The following is a 22,769-nucleotide window of genomic DNA, read 5'->3' on the forward strand; positions in this document are numbered from 1 at the left end:
TACATTGGTTCAGCCACAATGCAAAACAGTATAGAGGTTTCTCAAAAAAGTAAAATGAGAACTACCATGTAATCATTAATCTCACTTTTGAGTATATTTGAAAGAACTGAAATCAAGACCCCCAGAGAAGTCGTTATGCCCATGTTCATTGCAGCATTATTCACACTGGCCAAGACATAGAAATACCACTGTCCTCAATAGATGAAGAAATAAAGATAATGAAAGATTCTCTCTAATAAGATAAAAAAATACAAACAATTTGTAAAATACAGCCTCTGAGTACATATTATATAAGGCACAAAGGTAATATCCTAGCTAGAGAATTACAAGATTAATAGAAGTGGGAATTAAAAACAGAGACACTATGATAAATGTAAATGAACTCAATGAGCTTAAGATGTCTCTGATAATAAATATTATTAATATATAAAAATAGAACCTGATAGAGTAGAAAGCATATTCTAAAGAGCCTAGCATGAATTCAATGCTTAAATATTTGTCTTTAAGCATTGAATCCAAATCTACCTTTGTAACTTTAAACTCAAATATAATTCATTTATGCCCTAAGGCACGTTAGTATACTATGCCTAACAATGGAATAAAGCACATTAAATTATCCTAAAATAACAAATTATATCAAACTTACTCTACATACTAATTCTAACAGAAACAGCATGCCAGTATTAACCATGAAGATATATAAATTCTGTATAGAATTACCCTTAAAAATTCTGACACCTGAGAAACAACAGTCCACAAATAATTAGGTATTATGATTTTGAATTATAATGGTAATACACACACTTTCATTTACCTGTTAATTTATAAGAATTGGAATTTTCTATGGGAGTGAAAAACACAGTGGAGAAACTTTATAGGATATAATCAAAGTGAATTTTGAAATGTTTGACTAAAAGCCTGAAGTTTTGCCATTGCCATTAATTTATTCACATAGAAAAAGTCAGCTAGCTATTCAGGACAAAAAAATAAAGAACATTTATCTAAATAACATTAATAAAGGTTGTATGTAACTCATAGAATATTAATATACATGCTGAATAATCTTTTGTTTTCCCACAATATATTTACTCTATAATTACTCTCTGGGAAAAACAAACTAACAAAACAACAACCATCTAAACAGTTTTAAGCTACAGTCCAGTGAGCATTTTTATTGTTGCCAAAAGGATCCTCAGGGTACTCTGAGTTCAGAAGAAGGTTATGTAGCCTGGAGCCTGGTGTGGCTCAGTGGTTGAGCATTGACTCATGCAACATGAGGTTGCTGGTTCAATTCCCCATTAGGGCACATGTCCAAGCTGCAGGTTTGATCCCTACTATAAAGGGTGCACAGGTAATGCAATGGATGTTGATGTTTCTCTCTCATCAATGTTCTATCCCTTCCTCTCCCTTCCTCTCACTCTAAAACCAATAAAAAAAAGTTTTAAAAAGTTATATACTATGCTATACCATCTTCAAGAGGATTAAAGTGAATTTAGAAAACCACATAGCTAGATGGCAATTTCACACATGTACACACAAACATGTATACTCACACATATTGTTTATACAAGCACATATTATAGGTGTATACTATAAAGTATCTCCACTTATTAGCTTGAGACAGAAAAAAAGAGAAATAGGCAGATAGAGAGACAAAGATCATTCAATTTTCAGAAATACATTTTATAATTGGTTTTGTGAGAACAAATCTTAATTTTCCCTCTTGAAATTAATGGTTGAGTTTTCCTTGTTCCCTCCCTTTTTTAGAGCATTTACTAGAGAAAGGAGTTATTTTCACAGTTATCAATAATGCAAGGATATTATGTAGCAGTGAAGAATCACTGGAAAATATATTTTATAGTACAGTCCCCAACTGTACCCCACACCAGCCTGGTTGCCCCTAACTTCCCCTCCACCACATCAGCCTGGTCACCTCTTACTGCCCCCCCCCCCTCCCGCCAACCTGGTTGCTCCCAACTGCCCCCCTGTGCTGGCCTGGTCACCTCCAACTATCCCTCCCTGCCAGCCTAATTACCCTACATGGCATACTTGTTCAGTCATTTGGTTGTCCTTCTCTAACCTCCCTGCTGGCCTGGTTGTAGGCAGCCATCTTGTGAGGGCATGAGGATCAATTTGCATATTATCTCTTTATTATATAGGTCTGACTGTAGAGCTAGATTTTTGTTAGAGTCTACCTCATTAGGAAGTTTTAAAGATATCTTTAAATAGTGCTAACATTACCTATTTTTGTTTTAAATTATGTAATTGTACACAGCATAAAGATACAAATACAATTATTTCATATTTTTATTTCTGACTGTGCTATAATTTTATTTGCTAGATTGATCCTTTTCATATAATTTCTTAGAAGGCATCATAAAATGTTCATGATTAGGTGAAGTACATTAAAGAAAGAAAGACTTGGTGGGAATAATAAAAGGGCATTTTGCTCAATTAAGCTTGTCCCTTTTAACACCCTTTTCCACCAGGATAGCATCAATTCTAATTACTTTTTAAAAGACCTGTATCCTTGCTTCAGTGACTTTGCCAGTTAAGCGTATAAATTATTCCCTAAGATTAACCCAAACCACAGCCTTCAAAATCTTTAATTAATCTGATCATCACATTCGTTGTGACTAATTAATATTTTTCTTACATGAATAGTATTTATATGAGAAAGTGACCAGCTGAATATAAAACATGTATGCATAGATGATCCTGGGAAAAAATTGATTGGCATATAAATAGTTAGATACCATGATATCTGAATTATCGATGTTGTCTAACATTAACAAGATTACCCAGAGAGTTTCTAAATCTCTATTTTAAATTGTGTTATGCAGATAGTTTACATCAGAAATGCTGCTTTCAACTTAGGAAAAGGACACACAAGCAATAAGGAATTTTCCTGCATCTAAGAAACTTCTATTGAATTTTAATCATTAAGCATTATATTAATGTCTGCTTGCAATGTTTTAATACATAAATAAAGCAGTTACTAACTAGAGGCCCAGTGCATGAAATTGTGCACAGGTGTGGTTCAGCCAGCCTGATCAGAGTGGGGGGCAATCAGGGATGGAGTGACTGGGTGGAGGTGCCATGGGCAGTAGATGGCCGTCCCTACTCCTCGGTTGAACCCTCAGTCGAGGGGACAATTTGCATATTAGCCTTTTATTATATAGGATACTATAGCTATTTGAATGCCACACAATTGTCCAGTATGAGAATCTTCACTGCACTCTGAAATAATATCTTAAAAATTTTTAAACCTAACACATTCTGTGTTATGATGTGTCAATTATAGCAAAGCAGATTATCCTATGAAGTTATTATTCTCTTCAAAGTGAAGATACAGTGTGCCACTTTTGAACATTCTCTCACTTTTATTCTTTAAATATTTTTTATTGATTTCAGAGAGGAAGGGAGAGGGTGAAAGAGATAGAAACACTGTTGATGAGATATAATCATGGGTGGGGTGCTTCCTGTATGCTCCCTTCTTGGAACTGAGTCCACAACCTGATAGGGGTGCATGTGAGCGGCAACCAATCAATGTATCTCTCTCGCATTTATGTCTCTCTCTCTCTCTCTCTCTCTGTTTCTCTGTCTCTCTCCCTCCCTCTCTCTCTCTCTGTCTCTCTCTCTCTCTCTCTCTCTCTCTCTCTCTCTCTCTCTCTCTGTTTCTCTGTCTCTCTCTCTCTCTCTCTCTCTCTCTCTGTTTCTCTCTCTCTCTCTCTCTCTCTCTCTCTCTCTCTCTCTCTCTCTCTCTCTCTCTCTCTCTCTCTCTGTCTCTGTAATTCCCTCCCAAGCGTTTACAAAGTTTTCATATGTGTAAGTAGCCATTTGATGAGTTTAATGCAATGGGTAAATGAAAAATAGTTTACCGCAAGCTACTCTTGTCAGGGTGACACTAAATCATTTTGAAAGCAGCATTATGTTCGAGCAACATGAGTGCAAACTAAAATATATTTTAAACCAGTTAGGGTAGGTTCCGGCTCTGTTTCAAAACTAAGTGCAGCTTGCAGTGTGTCAGGGGTGACAACGGTCAGTCATTCTGCACAGACTGTTACTGACCAAGGACAGGTAGATCCCATTAGATATAACGAGTTCACTACGAGGGTACACATTTATGGTTTCCTTGTCAGGTAAAATGTTTGTTTTCACTATAAATGGATAATTCCAAAAGCAAAACTGTTACTAATCTACCATAAGCCCATACATAGTTTTCTATATTCATCACTATTACAATTTTTCTGTTGAATTTTAAAATCAATTTTAATAGACTTTTAAATTAAAAAAAATAGATTATAGAGAGAAGAAGGAAGAGAGAGAATTAGAGATGCTATTTTATTTTGACCAAGCATTTATTGATGCCCTATTGTGTAGAACTGGATTTATTTTATTTTATTTTATTTATTGTCTAAAGTTTTACATATGTCTCCTTTTTCCTCTCTTGACCCCCTCCCAACCCCCAGCCATTCCCAACCTGGATTTTTCTCTTTATTAAAATCTATGATATTAATATACATCTTAACAATAGTCATGGTATAATCTGCTTGAAAATTAGATAGACAAGTTAGTATTATAAATTATATTAAATTTTGTATTCAGTTGAGTTTAGCATTATTACTCATTGTCTTTTAAAAGTATTTGAAATTCAGTTTTCTAATCCTGTGAAATAATAGCACTGTGTGAAAGTGATGTATATGTATATGCATATTACATGGACTAAATGATAACCTAAATATAAAAGTACACTGTACTTTGTAAAATGAGTTAAATTTAATTATATGTTATGTTTAATGTATTCTATCCTAGCTATGATTTATGATTTTCTTTCAGACCTACTTTCTTCACAGGGCGGAGGCCAGTGAACCAGGCCACATAATCTTAACTCTAGGACCAATATTTTAAAGTGGTTCTGCGCAATGGGGAACTTGAATTGTATGTATTCTAACAATGGTAGTTTGACAGAGTAATAAATTTGACCCAGTCACTCATTAGAAATCATTTTTCAATGGCTGGGCACTGTCCTGAACTCTTAAGTTTACAAAGACAATTGAAGCATTGTTCTTACTTAGTTCATACTAGGTGAGGAGTTATGTACCTATGGAAATAAAGATAACGTGAAAGAACATGGGATAGTGCTATGTAATAGGAAATTAAGAATATAAACTCTGCTAATTCTGCAACAGGGTTAATTCTGCAGGGCTTTTAAACAAACAAACAAAAAATTTGAGGGTGGAGTATGCTAAGTTGAATTAAAGGTATGCAAAGTATTACTATGTTTTAGGAATGATCAGTATTCCACCCTGGTTGAGCCTGAGGTGTACTGAGACCAACATTAAGAGATAAAGCTGGGGAGCCCTGGCCAGTGTTGCTCAGTTGGGTGGTCACCAGTTTGATTCTTGATCAGGGCACATGCCCAGATTGCAAGTTTGATACCGTTGTGGTACAGGAGGCAACTGATCAATATTTCTAAGTCACATCAATGTTTATCTCCCTCTTCCTCTCCCTTCCTCTCTCTCTAAAATTAATTAAAAAATATTTTTAAAAAAAGAGATAAAGTTGGGGAAGGAATTTAGAACTAACTTGTGAAGAGTCATTACTGACATACCACATAGTCTATTTTATTACAGTTTTGAAACATCATGTGTAAGAAGATAAAATATATATATTTTTAAAAAGAGATATAGTTGGGGAAGAAATTTGGCACTAACTTGTAAAGAGTTATTACTGACATACCACATAGTCTATTTTATTACAGTTTTGAAACATCCTGTGTAAGTAGAACATAAGGGACAGATCCCTTACAGGACTTTTTAAATTAAAAATCATTCTATAAAATGTTATCTATAGTTCTACCACATCAAAAAATTCAAATAGAATTATTTATTGTCCCTCCAGATATAATTAATATAATTTCCTTCCAAGCACACAGAACTGATACTTCTCCCTGAATTGCCTGCTAGTTTATGCTCTCCATTCTTAAGACTCATATTCTACTCCAAAATCCTATCTTATTATTAGTTGTAGCCTAATATTGGATTGTTGGATGATGTATGTGTGTGAGTGTGTGTATGAATAGCATTCATTCCTAATATGGAGGATTTTCTTTTAAATTTTAGTAAAAATAGGTACCTATGCAATTATTTTGCCTGAGAATGCCCATACCCAAGAGTGTTTTGAATATCTTTATGAATACCTTGGTAACTCATAAATACTTTATTTAATGCAGGATAACATCACCCAGTATGACTGCATCATTTAAAAAAAATATATATATATATTATTGATTTTTAATATATATATATATATTATTGATTTTTTACAGACAGGAAGGGAGAGAGGGATAGAGAGTTAGAAACATCGATGAGAGAGAATCATCGATCAGCTGCCTCTTGCACAACCCCTACTGGGGATGTGCCTGCAACCAAGGTACATGCCCTTGACCGGAATCAAACCTGGGCCTTTCAGTCCGCAGGCCAACACTCTATCCACTGAGCCAAACCAGTTTCCGCTGACTACATCATTTTAAATGTTTATCTGTGATACCAACTGAAACACACATTGAACTCAGTGACAATTATCTACCAGGTTCAGGAGACAGGAGGTAGAATGAATTCTTCAGTCTTGTTTATAGAAGGGAGACCATATGGCACCAAAACAAAATATTCCATTTAAGATAACAGTAATATGCAGCTATAGATGCAAGCATTTCATTTTGCTTTATATAGAGGAATGGTATTACATTCAAAGCAGGAGAAACAGGTACATACTCTGAGGAAAGCGTGGCGGGTTGTCGTTGACGTCAGTCAGGGTGATGTTGACTGTGGTGGATCCTGAAAGCCCTCCGACTTGCCCAGCCATGTCTTTGGCTTGAATGACCACCGAGTAGTGCTCTCTGGCTTCTCTGTCCATGTTATGTAAGGCAGTTCTAATAACTCCTGCAACACATATTTTAAAACCCAGAATGGGTTATTCAATAATTGAGAAATGGCATAGAAAATTTTATTCTTTTTTTTTTCTGTTTTAAGAAATGTATTTTTAATGAAATACATTTGAAAGAAAAGCCAGGCTTCTGAGGCAAAGTGTACCTTATCAATGTTTCTTAACTGTCCAATTAAATCATATCAAGCACATTTCCTATTCATGGGAAATGTAAGATGCCCATCTCTGCCTTCCCTGGGGTGGACAGCTACTATAGGGCAGATTGCAACCTTAGTATATTCATTGTGCTGGTGTGTTCGACACTTTTCACCTCGTGCTTCTCAGCTGAGATGATCTGAGATTACTTTTCCTCTCTGCAGAGAATTTACATAGTATCTTGACAGTGATGTCAAAGTTTGACGATGGAAAATGTTGGGGAAGTGTGGATAGTTGAAAGAAGATGACAGGTGGGAAGCATTTTAACATATATCAAGATTAAGAAACTCACGAAATTTGGAAAGAAATGAAAACGTCAATAAGAACTAGATCTAAGTACATATGCAAAATGAAGTTATGATACCGAGTAAAATTATCACACACAATGGCACATTTTTTATTTTATAGGGACAAAGGAGACATTTAATGAACTTTCTCATGAATTAATAATTAAACCCAACAGAGATTAAAAAGGTTATATATCTATTTGTAATTATGTGTAAGTAAACATACATATATGCACAAATTAGAGAGCCTTGTTAAGAGAGGCCTAAATTTAAAAATTAAACACATGTTTGAGAGGGCCAAGTTTACCCAAATGCTATCTATACCTATAAAGAGGTAATATGCTAATTAGTCCCTTATGGTATCCCAGTCACAACCAGTCTGTGGGCAGGGTCAGGGGCGGGGACTTCTGACCCCAGGACTAACATCACCCAGCCTGGAGTCCCCCTTCAGTGCTGATGTGTTGCTGTTGATGCTGGGGAGGTTTGAGGGGGGACTGGGCTTGATGGGGAACCTCAGGCCACACCCCCTACCCCATCACTGGGCAGGACACATCAGGCTGTGCCTGCCCCCCACCCCAGTGCCAGGCCTGAGTACCTCAGGCCACACCTTCCGCCTAGTGGGTCTTGATGGGGGACTTTAGGCTGTGCCCCCCACCCCAGCACCAGGCAGGGGGACAGGAGGCTGTACCCTCCCACCTGGCGGGGCTTGATGCAGGATCTGAGGCTGCACCCCCTGCCCAGTGCCAGGCTGGGGGACCTGAGACTGTGCTCCCCACTTGGAGGGGCTTGACAGGGGTGGGGCCAGCCAGATCTGGGTCTCACCCAGTGGGGGTGGGGCCAACTGGGTCTGAGTCTCCTGCATTTTCAAGTGAGGGTGGTGGGTAGAGACTTGACTCTAGGTCCCATGACATGCCCCAGTCTCTAACAGGAGGCAGATTTTATATACCAGTACATTTTACTAATTTTCTTAAATCTCTGACACTTCTATTATAGAGAAAAGGCAAATAGCAATATTAAAATAGTTCCTCTAATTAATTCCCTTTTAATGTTCAAGAAGTTCATTCACTGGGCCACTAGTTGTCATAAAATAAGAAAAACTGTCCTCAGGTAGATAATCTATTTTATAAATAAATATCTAAATCTATATGTATATATGCTTTATGGGGATGCAAATATATAACATAAATATAGTTGCTATCCCAAACTTTTGTCTACGTTTAACAACCACCTTTTTACTTTCATTTAAAAAAAAAATCTGGATCATGCCACTTTTGAGAATGACACCAATGGCTTCAATCACACACTTGATTAGTTAGCAGTGCAATTCATAGCATGATGCCAATTATAATAACTACTAAATATAGTGTTGAACTCGTTTGCAAACAATATCTTGATATAATGAGAGAAAATTGATTGTATATTCAAGTAAAAAATAGTCTTTTAAAAGTGGAATGGAACAGCCAACCAGTTGTTTTGAATAAAAATACCAAACTTCTGGAATTTCTTACTGAATTAATTTACTAGATGTGTAATGACTTTAAGAGGAGAGCCTTGGGCACCAGGAAAAGAGACCCCACAACTTTCAAAATTTGTGAATATATAATTGAAGAGTTCATAAAAACTTTCCTGAAGCTAAATCTGAAATGAAAATTATTCTTATAAAAAACTATAATTATATGATAATAAGTGATTCCTCTAATTCATTCATACAAAAAAGCCTCAAGCATTTTTATTAAAAAGAAAAATGTATTAGAACATTTAATAATTATCTAAGAAGGGATTGAGCTGATGCAGAAGAGAATGAGGTAAGAATTAATTAATATATTTTGTAAAATAAATATATATTCTAGTATTTGAAACAAAATAAAGATGCCATTCTAAAAAGGATACATCATAAGTGGAATTTACCTCTGGTGGGAAGAAGTATAAGATTATTTTCCAGGAAAATGCTTTACAATGAAATAGTTAAAGTAATATTCTGTATACTATAAATATAAAAGTAAAACATTAATCATTACAAAGTGGAGGATAGATACATGCAAAAAAATAAAAACTGTACTACTCATACAATATTTAAAAAAATGTTTTAAGGACTAAAATGTAAATCCTAAAATCATAAAACTGGAAGAAAATAGACCAAATAAACTTCCTGACATTAGTCTAACTAATCTTTGTGCACACTTCCATTGAGCAAGGGAAACAAAAGAAAAAATAAACAAATGGGAATATATCACTCTAAAAGCTTCAGTACATTGAAAGAAAACTTCAACAAAACAAAAAGCAACTTACTGACTGGGAGAATATATTCACTAATGACATATCTGATACAGGATCAATGCCCCTTTTTAACTGGATTTTTTTTCTTATTGAGTTTTAATAGTTAGTTGTATAGTTTAGAACAGTCCTTTATTAAACATCTATTTTCCAAATATTCTCTCCTAGATTAGGTTTATGTTCTTATCCTCCTGACAATGCAGTGTTTTTCACAATGTAGAAGTTTTTAAGTTTTTTTTGAAGTTCAGCTTTTTAGTTATTTCTTTCATGGGTCATGATTTTTGAGTTGATCTAAAAAGTCATTGCTAAACTCAAAGTCATGGAGACTATCTCCTATGTTTTCTTTTAGGAATTTTATATTTTTGCACTTTATACTTAGGCCTGTGATTCATTTTGAGTTACCCCTTTTAAGGGTATAAGGTCTATGTCATGTTTTGCATGTGGATGCTCATTTGTTTCAACACAATTTTTTGAAATATTATCTTTTCTCCATCAAGTGACCAAAGACTAGTAGAACTCCAAAACTACATGCTAAAATCTTAAGAGTTCATATAGTGACCTGGATTATGTCACATACACCACCTCAACCACACATTGCTTCTCAAATGCCTGTCCTTGAAAATAGCTCCTATCATGGGAACCACAGGTATAAGTAATATTTCAAGGGCAGAAGTTGGGAGAGGAACTTCAGATTGTTCCAGTCCAGCTGGAGGATAAATTGGTTTTGTTGACTTCCCCCAACACCTATAACAACTAACACAACTGATTCTAATGCAGGAAGGTCAAGATTATACATTAAAAAACCATAGATAGAAAGATGAAGTTTTACCAGTATGTATTTATACTTTTGTTTACTTTTAATCTCCATCATGTCATGCCAAAAAAATGTATATATGGAAACACACACACACACACACACACAAAGACAAAAAAATAATGTGCAATGGTATTACATATATTCAAAACTATGAAGCCTAAAATCATGTGACAAGTTAAACTGTATTTACACAATGCAAGTAAAAAATGAAGTCTTTGTTTTTTTGGTTTTCCTGCCATACATTCATATACACAGTATAGTAATCTGCTTTACTTTTGTCTTCCAAATAAACCTAATAAGGGCATAAATATGGCCTTTTCATTACATAAATTTGTAAAGAAAAAAATATGAAGTAGTTGTGGCTCGATAGTTGAGCATCCACCTATGAATCAAGAGGTCACAGTTGGATTCCTGATCAGAGCACATTTCCTGATTGCATACTCCATCCCCAGTCGGGGGCATGTGGAAGACAGCTGACTGGTGACTCTCTGTCATCATTGATATTTCTGCCTCTCTCTCCCTCTCCTTTTCTCTCTGAAATAAAGAAAATTAATTAATTAAAAATATTTATAAGCTCAAATTGGTTTGGCTCAGTGGCTAGAGCATCGGCTTGCAGACTGAAAGGCCCCAGGTTCGATTCCTGTTGAGGGCAGGTATCTTGGTTGTGGGCACATCCCCAATAGGGGGTGTGCAAGCAGCAGCTGATCAATGATTCTCTCTCATCGATGTTTCTAACTCTCTATCCCTCTCTCTCCCTCTCTGTAAAAAATCAACAAAATATATTTTAAAAAGCATATATATATATATATATATATATATATATATATATATATATGAAGCAGCTAAAGTAATTATCATAAATTACTGCATTGCTCCTTTGTTTGAAACAAAGAAAACTCTTCTGTTTACAATAAATGTTAGGTAACTGGTAATGGCATATAGTGAATGTTTGCAAGACATGCTTCACTAGCAATGTTTACATCCAAATTGTTAACAGGAATTGTTGCCTTTTATTCTCCTGTGATGCTGGGTTGAATCAACAGGATGTGATTACCATTGTATTATGTTGTTTTGTTTCTTATTACTTTCCTAGTAAATGATTGCAGGTGCCCCACTGCCTGCAAATTACCTATTGACTACTGCTTCCCAATCACCTTGATATGTAGGGGCTTGTAACGGAATTACTCTCTGCTGAATACAAGTTCATAACATTGAAAACTCATCTGTGGATATAAACATTGCTTGTTGAATCCAACTCACAGAACTACCATATGTGTATGCTCCCTGAATGATGAGATTCATATACAGCAAGATTCTCCAAAATGTTTTCTTGCATTCTTACTCACTAAAAACAATTTAAGATTGAAATGTAAAAATTTAGTTCATTAGATACTGCCACAGTAGTAGGCCTGGCTGCTGGCACCAGCTTTGCTCTGGCACCTGGGACATGGGCTTCCCTCTGGCCTTGCGGTGGGACAGACAGGTGTGTGTACAAGGCCCTGTGCAGCAACGCCACCTCCATGTGCCATCCATCATCATCACAGAGGTGACTACCTCCAGGGCTAGGGCCCCCGAAGTAGGAGGGGAGGGACCCTAAGCATGAGCCCAGCCCAGCACATTGCCCAGCCTGCGCAAGCCACTGGGTTAGCCCAGCTCTACCAATTTCAGATCTACCCTGGGACCCAGGCTTTCCTCGCAGACCTTCTTCATCCAGAAGGACGTGTGGAAGGATGTTGATCTAATTAGCATATTATGATTTTAATATTATTGATTATGAATAATGCTTTATTTTGATCATCACTAAATCCTGGCATCACCTGCCTTTGAAAATTATTCATATTATTCTACTTTTTTTTTTTTTTTTTTTTTTTTTTTTTTTTTTTTTTTATCAAGGAGGGGTTGCAAAAACGGAAAGGTTAAAAAATTGCCCAAGGATAAATAGGTACCACAGAGCCTATATTCATTCCATACATCACTACCTTCTGAGTTTATGATTCCTTGTGATGAAATTGGGGGAAATACTGCAACTGAGTCTGAAATAGATTTTGGAAGGATGTCTACATTCTGGCAGTGTGGTTTCAGACAAGATTCTTGTTCTCTTTGTCAGGTTGGGTTTTAATAGCATTGGAATCACAGTTCTAATTATAATCAATCAGATGTCAGAAAGGTGGTGGATAGCCTGAGGTAACTGGGGGAAAAAATGACTCTAAAAACTGAGGATTCAGTCTTTTGTACAACAGAAGAAAGAGCAAAAATGCAAAGAACTAAATATCCATCTTGCTCCAAGTTGCCATTAGCAGTTTTTGGTCTGCTTTATTTAAGAATCTGAATACTCGTATCACTAGTATGGGCTGGCCTATGTCTGTTTTGGCGAATGCAGTGCAGTGGAAGTGAAATTATGGCAATGTCTTCCCTGGACTTAGGAGAACTAGAAGCTTCTACCTTGACCTACATAAGCAGTGAGCTTTCATGTCAATAGTCAAGCTACTCTGCTCCCTATGGAACAGGCAAGGGGCTTATCTGAGTTCAGTTCTCCAGCTCTTTCCACTGACAAACCAGGTATATGAGTGGTCTCATCTTTGAAGCCCCACTCAAATCCAAGTATCATCTGAATGCTAGCAAGTCAATGTCAGATGAATCAAGAAATTGCCTTGATAGTCCCTGCTCAACTTCTTGACTTCCAAAACCACAGTTGTTTAGAAAGTTCTGAGTTTTAAGTTAGCTTGCTACACCGTAATGGCATTTCAATTCAAAATATACATGTAAACACATACATACCCATATATGCATAGATGCATGCAAACATATGCACACAAACCCACATTTATTCCTAATAATTGATGGTTGGCTTTCTATGTCTTTTCCTCTAACACCTCATCCCTCTCTCTGTCTTCTACCCTATCCTTCTCACCAGAACTGAATTGCATATGCTTTAATATTATATATACAGAAACATATATCTCAAATATTTCAGCTATCACACATGTAAATATACTATATCAGTCCAGGTAAAAAATAGCATTTGAAAGAAAAAGAAAAGAGGAAATATGAAACTGACCTCCATAAAATTGATGTGTAATGAACACATGGAATACAATATAAATAAGAAAATATTAAGATTCTTATTATCTGGAAATTTGTACTCTATGGAAAGTAACAAGATTTTAATTGACCTTTTTTTGATCAAGAGAATTCATAATATAATTTCATTTTTAAAATATCAAATAAAATATTTTTACCAGATATTGAATGTTTGCAGAAATATTCCATTTAAGAAAAAATGTATTTTCTTGGAAATAATAATGAAAACTATAAATCTAGAACTAAAGTATTATTTTCCCAAAATAGCTGTTCATGTAGTTTATAAAAAATTCATGGACTCAAAATGCAGAAACAAATAATAAATATTAAGTTAATCATATAGATATATTATGCTTTGTTTTAACGCCATTGTTTTTCCATTATTCTGCTTCTTATTTTTATGTAATTTATTTGTTTCTCTTTAGTTTTGTTTATGATGGTTAAAATGAATTTTAAAAGGTTAAACATGCTTTATGTATATTTTTATAATCCTCACTCAAGCATACATTTTTACTGAGAGATTGAGAGAGAGGAAGGGAGGAAGAGACATTGATTAATTGCCTCCTGTAAGTGCCCCAATTGGAAACTGAATCCACAACCTTTCAATGTATAGGACGATGCTCAAATGACTGAGCCATCCAGCCTGGGCTATATACAGCTGTTGTTTTTTAAGTCAAAGTTATTATTTAAGAAAGGGTACTTAATATAAATATCTCAAAAACCTTTGAAAGATGGGTTGTTGAGACAACAACAGTGTTTTTACATGTATAAGACGCTATTTTTTTCTAAAATCTTTAGACTGAAATCTAGGAGCATCTTATACATGGAAGTCAGCCAAGGAGGGAGCCGCGTGGGTGCTCAGCTGCCATGTCAAATAGGCTTCCTCCAATCACAAGCCTTATTGTTATTGATATCAGCTGATACCTTAATTAGAGGTGGAGTTGGAGAGTGGGCAGATGCAACAGGGACCAGAATGTTCTGAGCCCATTAAGATGCCTAAACAATAAAAAGATAAATACCAATAAGCTATTGTCTTACTCCACAATTCAAGCTGAATGTAAGCAGCTGTGCAAAAGAGCATGGAAATAGAGCTGCAGAGAGACAATGTGGACCTCCTTCCACCGACAGTGTGATCAGACAGTGGAGAAAACAGGAAGAACAACTCCTTAAGATGCTAAAAAAGAAGGCCTTAAAAGGAAAACCAGAAAATGATCAAACTTGGAACACAGACTTAAAACTTGGATTATGGAGTGGCACCAGAGTGGCTATGTGTGTCAACCAAACTTATTCAATGTCAGGCAAAATTGTTTGCAAGTAACATGAATATTGTTGATTTTACAGGAAAGAAAAAATTGTGCTTCAATTTCATGAGGAGAGAAGGGTTGGCCATGGGAATATGAACAAAGTTAGCTCGGAAAATGCCACCAGTTTATGAAGATCGTCTCACATATATAGACAGTGACTCAAAAGACAGTAGTGATACAACAGAAGTTGAAGAAATTGATATGTCTGGAACTAATAGTGATGAAGAAGAGAGCAGTGATGCAATAGGGACTGAATAAAGTGATATACTTTAGAATATCAGAGTAATGCTATGTAAAAGATTAGTGTCCCATGGAATTGGGAATGGAATTCATGCAAATTAAAAGGGGAATAATTAGAAGAATACTTTAATATTGCTATTTGCCCTTTCCCTATAATAAAAGTGTCAGAGATGAAATAAAATAGTAAAATGAATATGAAAACCTTCCTCCACCAGAGTCTGGGGTGCACCATGGGCCTCAGAATCAAGTCCCTGCCCACTCACATGTGCCTCAAAATCGTGTGAGACCCAGACCCAGCCGGCCCCACTAGGCAGGGGCGCAACCTCAGGTTCCCTGGCCCGGAGCCGGGTGGGGGACACAGCCTCAGGTCCCCCATCAAGCCCCAGTGTGCAAGGGGTGCAGCCTCAGGTCCCCCAGCCCAGTGCAGGGGTAAGGGGCATGGCCTGTGGCCCCCTTGCCCAGTGCTGGGGTAAGGGGTGTAGCCTGAGGTCCCCCATAAAGCTCTGCTGGGCAGGGAGCATGGCCTGAGGTCCCCAGTCAAGCCCTTCCATGTGGGGGGCACGGCAAAGGTCCCTTGTCCCAACACTGGGGCTGGAGGCATGGCCTGAGGTCCCCAGTCAAGCCCCGGTAAGCAGGAGCTCAGCCTCAAGTCCTTCGCTCTGGACCAGCACCACACAGCTTTAGGTGCCTGCTGATTGCTCATTACAGGAACCCCACCTCCACAGTGGGCACAGCCATCATGTGATGGTGTGATGGTTAATTTGCATATTACCTCTTTATTAGAGGTTTACCTATGGTAATTACTAAATAAAATGTGCTCCGTTTGTATTTAAAATATTGATTTCTGAATTTTGGGTTGGAAAAGTCTTATACATGAGTGTGTCTTATACATGGAAACATTTGGTATATTTAAAGCCATATAATTTTTTAAAAAATTAAAGTATTGCTTTATCAATGTATACATTCACCAATGACTGTCTAGTTCTATGACAACATAAACCCATAAATGAAAATTCCTCCTGAAATACCAGTTTCCTTATTGGGTAATTTGCTTTCTTGACTAAAAAACAAAACAAAACAATACATTTTTTATTGATTTCAGAGGAGGAGAGAGAAAAAGAGATAAAAACATGAATGAGAGAGAATCATCCATCAACTGCCTCCTGCACATCCCCTACTGGGAACTGAGCCCATAAGCCAGGCATGTTTCTTTGACTGGAATATAATCTGGGACCCTTCAGTCCATAGGTCAACACTCTATCCACTTAGACAAACCAGCTAGGGCTTCTTTCTTGATTTCTAAAAGAAAGTTTTATTTTTCTTTTGGAGTATGATTTTATTTTATAATGCATTACATTATACTCTAATAATCTAAAAAAATTGCCATTTTTAATTAACTGTTTATCATATTATACCAATATCAATTAACTGTTTATATATTTTATATGTAACACAAACCAGTACTGAAGCAAACTCATCAAAAACCTGAAAATATCTTTATAATTTCAAGACTTTGCATATACATATGTTGTATTTCTTTTGGCACACAATTTAACATTGAATCCTTAACATACTTGTGGAGAATTAAAGTGAATATTGTGATTTTTAGAATAAGAATTAGGATGTAGTCAGGATAGTTGTAGTATATTCAAACTACAACATAAGGAATTGTAAATAAATTGAAGAATGTAGTAAAGTTTTAAGACTTTCAAGAATGCTTATGCATTCTTACTGCCTTTGATCTTTCAAATACGTGTAATGTGAAAACAAAATTAATCATTTAACCATAACACTACCTCTATTTTTTTTTTTTTTGGAAACTTTAAAAATAGTACAAAATATATGTTTAACATTTAGGGGGAATATATTATACTGATTATATAACTTTGACAAATAAAAATTTTAGTTTTACATGTCTAATTGCCATTAACTCACAGAGAAAGTCATTATCCTATCTAATAAAAGAGAAACATGCAAATTGACAGTACCTCTGCTATGCCCACAATCCACACCCACCAGCCAATTAGGAGCGAGTATTCAAATTAACCCAACCAATATGATGGAGACCATAGACCTTGAGTGAGCATGAGGCTTGGCCCCCAGCAATGGAGGAAGACAAGCTTTCCACCCACCCTGGCTGGCATGGCCTCTGCTCAAGGCTACAAAGTTTCAATTATAGAAGATAAATAAATCCCAGATACCAGAGCCTCCGTTTGGGTTGCCCGGGGATATGGCAGTCCAGCAAACCACCACATGCCCCTTGCCAAGGCTGCGCCATGCCCCAAGGGAACCCTCACCCTGATCCAGGACATCCTTCAGGGCAAACCAGCTGACACCCACCCATGCACCAGAACTCATCCTATCTAATAAAAGAGTAATATGCAAATTGACCATCACTCCAACAGAAGATGGCTGCCACCAAGTGGTAAAAGATACTACCCTCATGTGGACACAAGATGGCCACCACAAGATGCCAGCAGGTGTGGGCAGTTGGGAGGGACCACGTCTGCTAAGGAGGGCAGTTGTGGGTGATCAGACCAGGAGGGGAGAGCTGTTGCAGAGGACCAGGACTGCAGGGGAGATCTGTTGGAGGTCCAGGTTTGCAGGGGAGGACAGTTGGGGGGGGGGCAGGCCTGCAGGGGAGGGCAGTTAGGGGTGACCAGGGTGGCAGAGGAGGGAAGTTGGGAGTGACAGGGCCTGTAGGGAAGGGGCAATCAGGCTGGCAGGAGAGTGGTTAGGGGGTGATCAGATTGGCAGACAGAAGCAGTTAGGGGCATTCAGGAAGGCAGGAAGGCAGGCAGGCAAGAAGTTGGGAGTTAGCAGTCCTGGATTTAAGAGGGTGTAGGCTGGGCTGAGGGACCCCCTGCCCCCAACCCCCATGCACGAATTTCATGCTTCAGGCCTCTAGTTAATAATTAACAACTGCATATTATGACTCTAGTATTACTAAGAGACAATATGGTGAGATCATGTGAACAGGAAAATGAATTATGAATTCCCTTATACTAGTAAGCACAGGTGCAGATTACAGAAAGCAGCAGGAAGGATAAATAGGTCAAGGAAACATTAAAATTTTATAGAAAACGTTTCATTTGTGAGGAAAAAAGTTTTTTCATGTGTGAAAGCCTTATTGATTCACACTCTCGAATGGTTCAAGTGAGAAATTATCATATGATGGGTACATTCTTAGCATCTGCTATGTTTCAATGATCCAGTTAAGGTATTTAATATATTATGAGTCGGCAAACTCATTAGTCAACAGAGCCAAATATCAACAGTACAATGATTGAAATTTCTTTCGAGAGCCAAACTTTTTAAACTTAAACTTCTTCTAACGCCACTTCTTCAAAACAGACTCATCCAGGCTGTGGTATTTTGTAGAAGAGCCACACTCAAGGGGCCAAAGAGCCACATGTGGCTCAGGTGCCACAGTTTGCCAACCACTGACCTAGTACAACTCAAAAGAGTTGAGTGTTAAAATTTTAAAAACTTGAAGAGCTGCTTTTTTAAATGAGGTCATTGTTAAAATTTAAAGTATGCAAATGTAAAAGTCAACATCATAGTAAAAAATTAATAAATACTGAAAACTCATCACTTTATGATTGAATTAATATATTTTACTATTATTTATATTCTTATTGCTATTTATGTCTATTTTACCCTATGGTGGAAATATTATACAATGCTGTCATGCATTCTAAAAATTTATAGAGTGCATTCTATAAAATGTTATAGAATGCTATTGCTCATTTTTTCCAACTCTATGTTCAGTTGTGTTACTTGTATCATATTGTCACTTAAAAATCATTGGCATTGGGGGTATTTTTATTTGCAAGTCAGCAAATGATACTAACTAAAGGATTACTTTACTATTTTTTCATTTTCTAGACTTGCAGAGTAAGCAAAGGAGAAAGCATAAATAAAGCATATTAAAGATAATTAAGCCATTACATTGGGAATACAAAAAGTTGAAGAATACTAGTGTAACTAATAAAAACTACTGTCCAACTTAGCAGAAAAAAAGTAGCTCATATAGTTGATGAAAAAGTAAAGTTTGTACAAACTCTTTATTAATGTAAACAAAAATATCAATAGACTCACAAGCCAGAACTAAACTTGTTCATCAATGACTCCAACAACGTCTTTGCTGGTTAATATATCATAGTAATCAAGTATTTATTTGCAGTAGGTTTTTGTTAATATTCATTGAATTGTAACAAAAGGTTGCCTGTGGATGCAAGAGTGTGGCAAACATCAATGCAAGCATTCTGTAAGAATCAATAAGCTATATAGATTTTACTATATAAAGAGTAAAGCATATTTTATCATTATTTATAAATTGAGTGTTACATGTCTTATACCAGTGAAACCTACAATAAGCATATATACGGGTTGGCAAAAGTAGGTTTACAGTTATTCATATGGCAATTAATACAATAATTAGTAAACAATAATATTTCTCAAAAATAAACTCCCTTTTGCATACCCATAACTATAAACCTACTTGTGTCCACCCCTGTACTTATACACAAGAATACATAATTATGCTTGTTAAATATTTGTGAACATGACACTGACTGCTACAAATAAACAAACTTGAAAGAAGTGAGGAAAAAAATGTTGCAGAAAAAAGAGAGGGAGTAATAAGTACAAGTACTCTAATATACAGCTTTCTAGCTTCTTTGAGAAAAATCTGTGAGATCAGCATCTCTGAAACAAAAAGAACAGGAAGAGGAGATGAGAACAGAATGGCATGCTGGGCCAGATCATTTACTGCATGTACATTATGGTATTGAAATGCTTTTTACTTTAGCCACAAATGGGACAGGAAGTCATTGCTAGGCTTTTGAGCAAATGGGTGACATGATCTGATATAATCTTCCCCAATAATAGGCAAACATGTAAATTGACCGTACCTCTGCTATGCCACCAGCCAATCAGGAGTGATATGCAAATTAACCCAACAAAGATGGCAGTTAATTTGCATGTACAGGTGCTGAGTGATGGGGGTGGGATGCTTGCATCATTGTCATGGTGACGACTCAGGCTTTCTGCCCTAACCTGTGTCTCTCAGGGTCTCTGGGCAGCTTGGGAAAGTGGGCCTGAGCAGAAAGAGGCAGTTCCAGGAGCAGAAAGAGGCAGCTCTGGGGCCTAAGTGGAAAGGGGCTGGACCAGAGTAGAAAGATGGTGCCAGCAGCCAGGGAAAGGAAAGCCATTCTAGCAGGAATCTTTGTGCATCAGGCTTCTAGTTTAACATAATTGCTTTGGCTACTGTTTTGAAAACAAATGGAGGAACAAGGGAGGAATTAAGGAGATAGCTTAAGAGATAATTAAAATAAACTTAGTTAAAATGAAAATGAGCAGATGTGGTCAAACACTGAATATATCTTGAAGATAGTACTTGCTGATAGAATAGAGATGAGCTATGAAATAAAAATAAAAGAAATCGACATTTTGGGGCTGAGATCTAGAAGACTGTGAGCACTGTTTTTGGGGAGGTGACTGGATCATAGCAATTTGATTTTGAACATGCTCTGTGATATGCATACTAGACACTCAGGCAGAGATGTTCAGATGTTCAGTATGGTACTGGTATGTTCAGAGGAGCAATTCAGAGTAATAAGAGAAATGTGGTCATTATTAAGACAATATTTAAAAAATTTAAGCTGGATGATATCAGCAAATGAATAATTTGTGGAAAAGGCTCAAACACTGTGAACACTGCCACATGCCAGAGAATTTGTAAGGAAAGGTGGAAGCAGCACATAACCAGTAATCATTGAGAAAGGAAGAAAACCATCCTGGTTAACGGAGAAGCTGATTTGGTTGAGAAATGCAGTTGCTAAATCAAGTATGATATCGCCTTAAACGTATATAAAATGAATTGGATGATAGATATCTATCTAATCTATCTATCATCTATCTATTTAAACTAATTTAAGAAAGTTTGAATATTTTTTAATTTCTTCGGTTATTGATTTAAACTGCCCATAAATAGCCCCCTTCTGCCACTCACTTATTAACTATCAATGTGGCCCTTCCTTTGTCAGGCTATCTGTCTGCTAACTGGAAATAATATAGTACATAAACACTGCCCTATTGTAGCTTTGCATTTTTAATGTTGTTTCTACATTCATGTGGGATGAGTAGGAATCCATTGTTTTCCTGCTTGTTTTGGTGCCTGTGGATGTGTTTTGTTTTGTTAATGTAGCTATGAATTTTTGTATTTTGTGAGAGAACCAGAATCCTGGAATTAGGAAGTGGTTGCTTTCTACTTCTCATATCAAGTTCTTTCTTCGGCTGCTCCTTTGCCATCCAATACCTTTTTATTTTGTTCCTTAGTAGAGGGATCAGGCAGAAACAGAGCTAGACACCTAAGGCAGACTAGGAAGTGAGTAGAAAAAATATTGCAATAATGAATGTATTGCAGACTGAATATAAATATCTGGGTCCCTGGAAATATTTGAGGATTCTTTGTATACAGTACTTCAAATTTGAAGAATGAGTTATATTAGTGAACAAGAGACTAATCAGACAGGAGTGTGGAACAGGATTGAACTAAGAAGAGAATTGCTATGGCAAATACTGGCAAGAAAGGAGGGATAAATGAGGCATTGATTTAGTTAGTTAGAGGCTTTTTCTATTAAAATAAACCCAGAAATCATATAGCTTTTGTTGATTTAGCACCTTTCACTGCTTATTTTAATGCTGTTCACTCTTAGATTTTGAGAGAGCGTATAAATGTCTTTCTACTGATTCAAGCACCATTTATCAAAGTTATTGCATCAGCTCACTAGGCAAGAGTTCGGTTATCTAACACTGGTATTTCCTTTCAGAAATCTTTCAAACAGAAATTAATTGAAGAGAGAGCATCAATTGTTAGTGTGAGTAACTTAAAATATTTCATTCCTATGGTTAATTGAGGTGTATCAAGTGGGTTTTTTACATATTCTCAATTAATTTAGAAGCAGAAGCAACTATACATAAATGGAACTTTTTTAAAAACTTACTTCTTTGTATGCCATTTGAGATCTCAATTGATTTTCAATTTGTCAATGTTTTCTTTGCCTTGTAACAGAATTTTGTTTACTCAAATTTTTATTATATGTTTTATTTCTTAATCTCTTCTTTGTAGGGACTTTAGCAAGGTCACTGGATCAACCATTTTTCAAGCTCTGAAGTTTATTTTCAAGTTATCGACTGGGTCATGATACACCTAACTCAAAATATCTGACTATCCTTTAATATTTTAAACAATTCAACTCCTTTTTATTTTAACTCCACTTTTTGGTAATTAGTTGCATGTAGTAGCCTTTGGGATTCTCTCTTAGCTACATTTGTATATTAAATGCATAATAAAAATACTTTATCCATAAAGTATGATTGAAGAAGGGTCTAGTGCTCTAGGCCAGCTGCCTGTATTCATACCTGGATCCCAGCATTTCCTCGCCTAACATTCCCTAACTATAAAATGGAAACATCAATAATACATATTTTATTCAATTAACCTTCAATTACATGAGTTAATTCATGAAAACATTTAGACAGTACATATCACATATTACATACTCAATATAATTGTCATCTGCTTTAAAAAAAAAGGTGCATTTCTCTTTTTCAGTT

The 22,769-nt window shown here is 36.3% G+C and overlaps 1 protein-coding gene across 3 annotated transcripts in view; it reads right to left on the reverse strand.

Moving 5' to 3' along the window:
- Nucleotides 1-22,769, reverse strand: part of CDH18 (cadherin 18) — a 306,995-nt gene that overhangs the window by 64,288 nt on the left and 219,938 nt on the right. For all 3 annotated transcript variants that reach the window (XM_045571578.1, XM_045571580.1, XM_045571579.1), the window contains exon 5: nucleotides 6,777-6,944. In XM_045571578.1, the coding sequence (XP_045427534.1) occupies nucleotides 6,777-6,944 (168 nt within the window). The remainder of the gene's footprint in view (nucleotides 1-6,776; nucleotides 6,945-22,769) is intronic.

This window comes from Pipistrellus kuhlii, unplaced genomic scaffold (assembly GCF_014108245.1).
Source record: "Pipistrellus kuhlii isolate mPipKuh1 unplaced genomic scaffold, mPipKuh1.p scaffold_m20_p_4, whole genome shotgun sequence".
NCBI lineage: Eukaryota > Metazoa > Chordata > Mammalia > Chiroptera > Vespertilionidae > Pipistrellus > Pipistrellus kuhlii.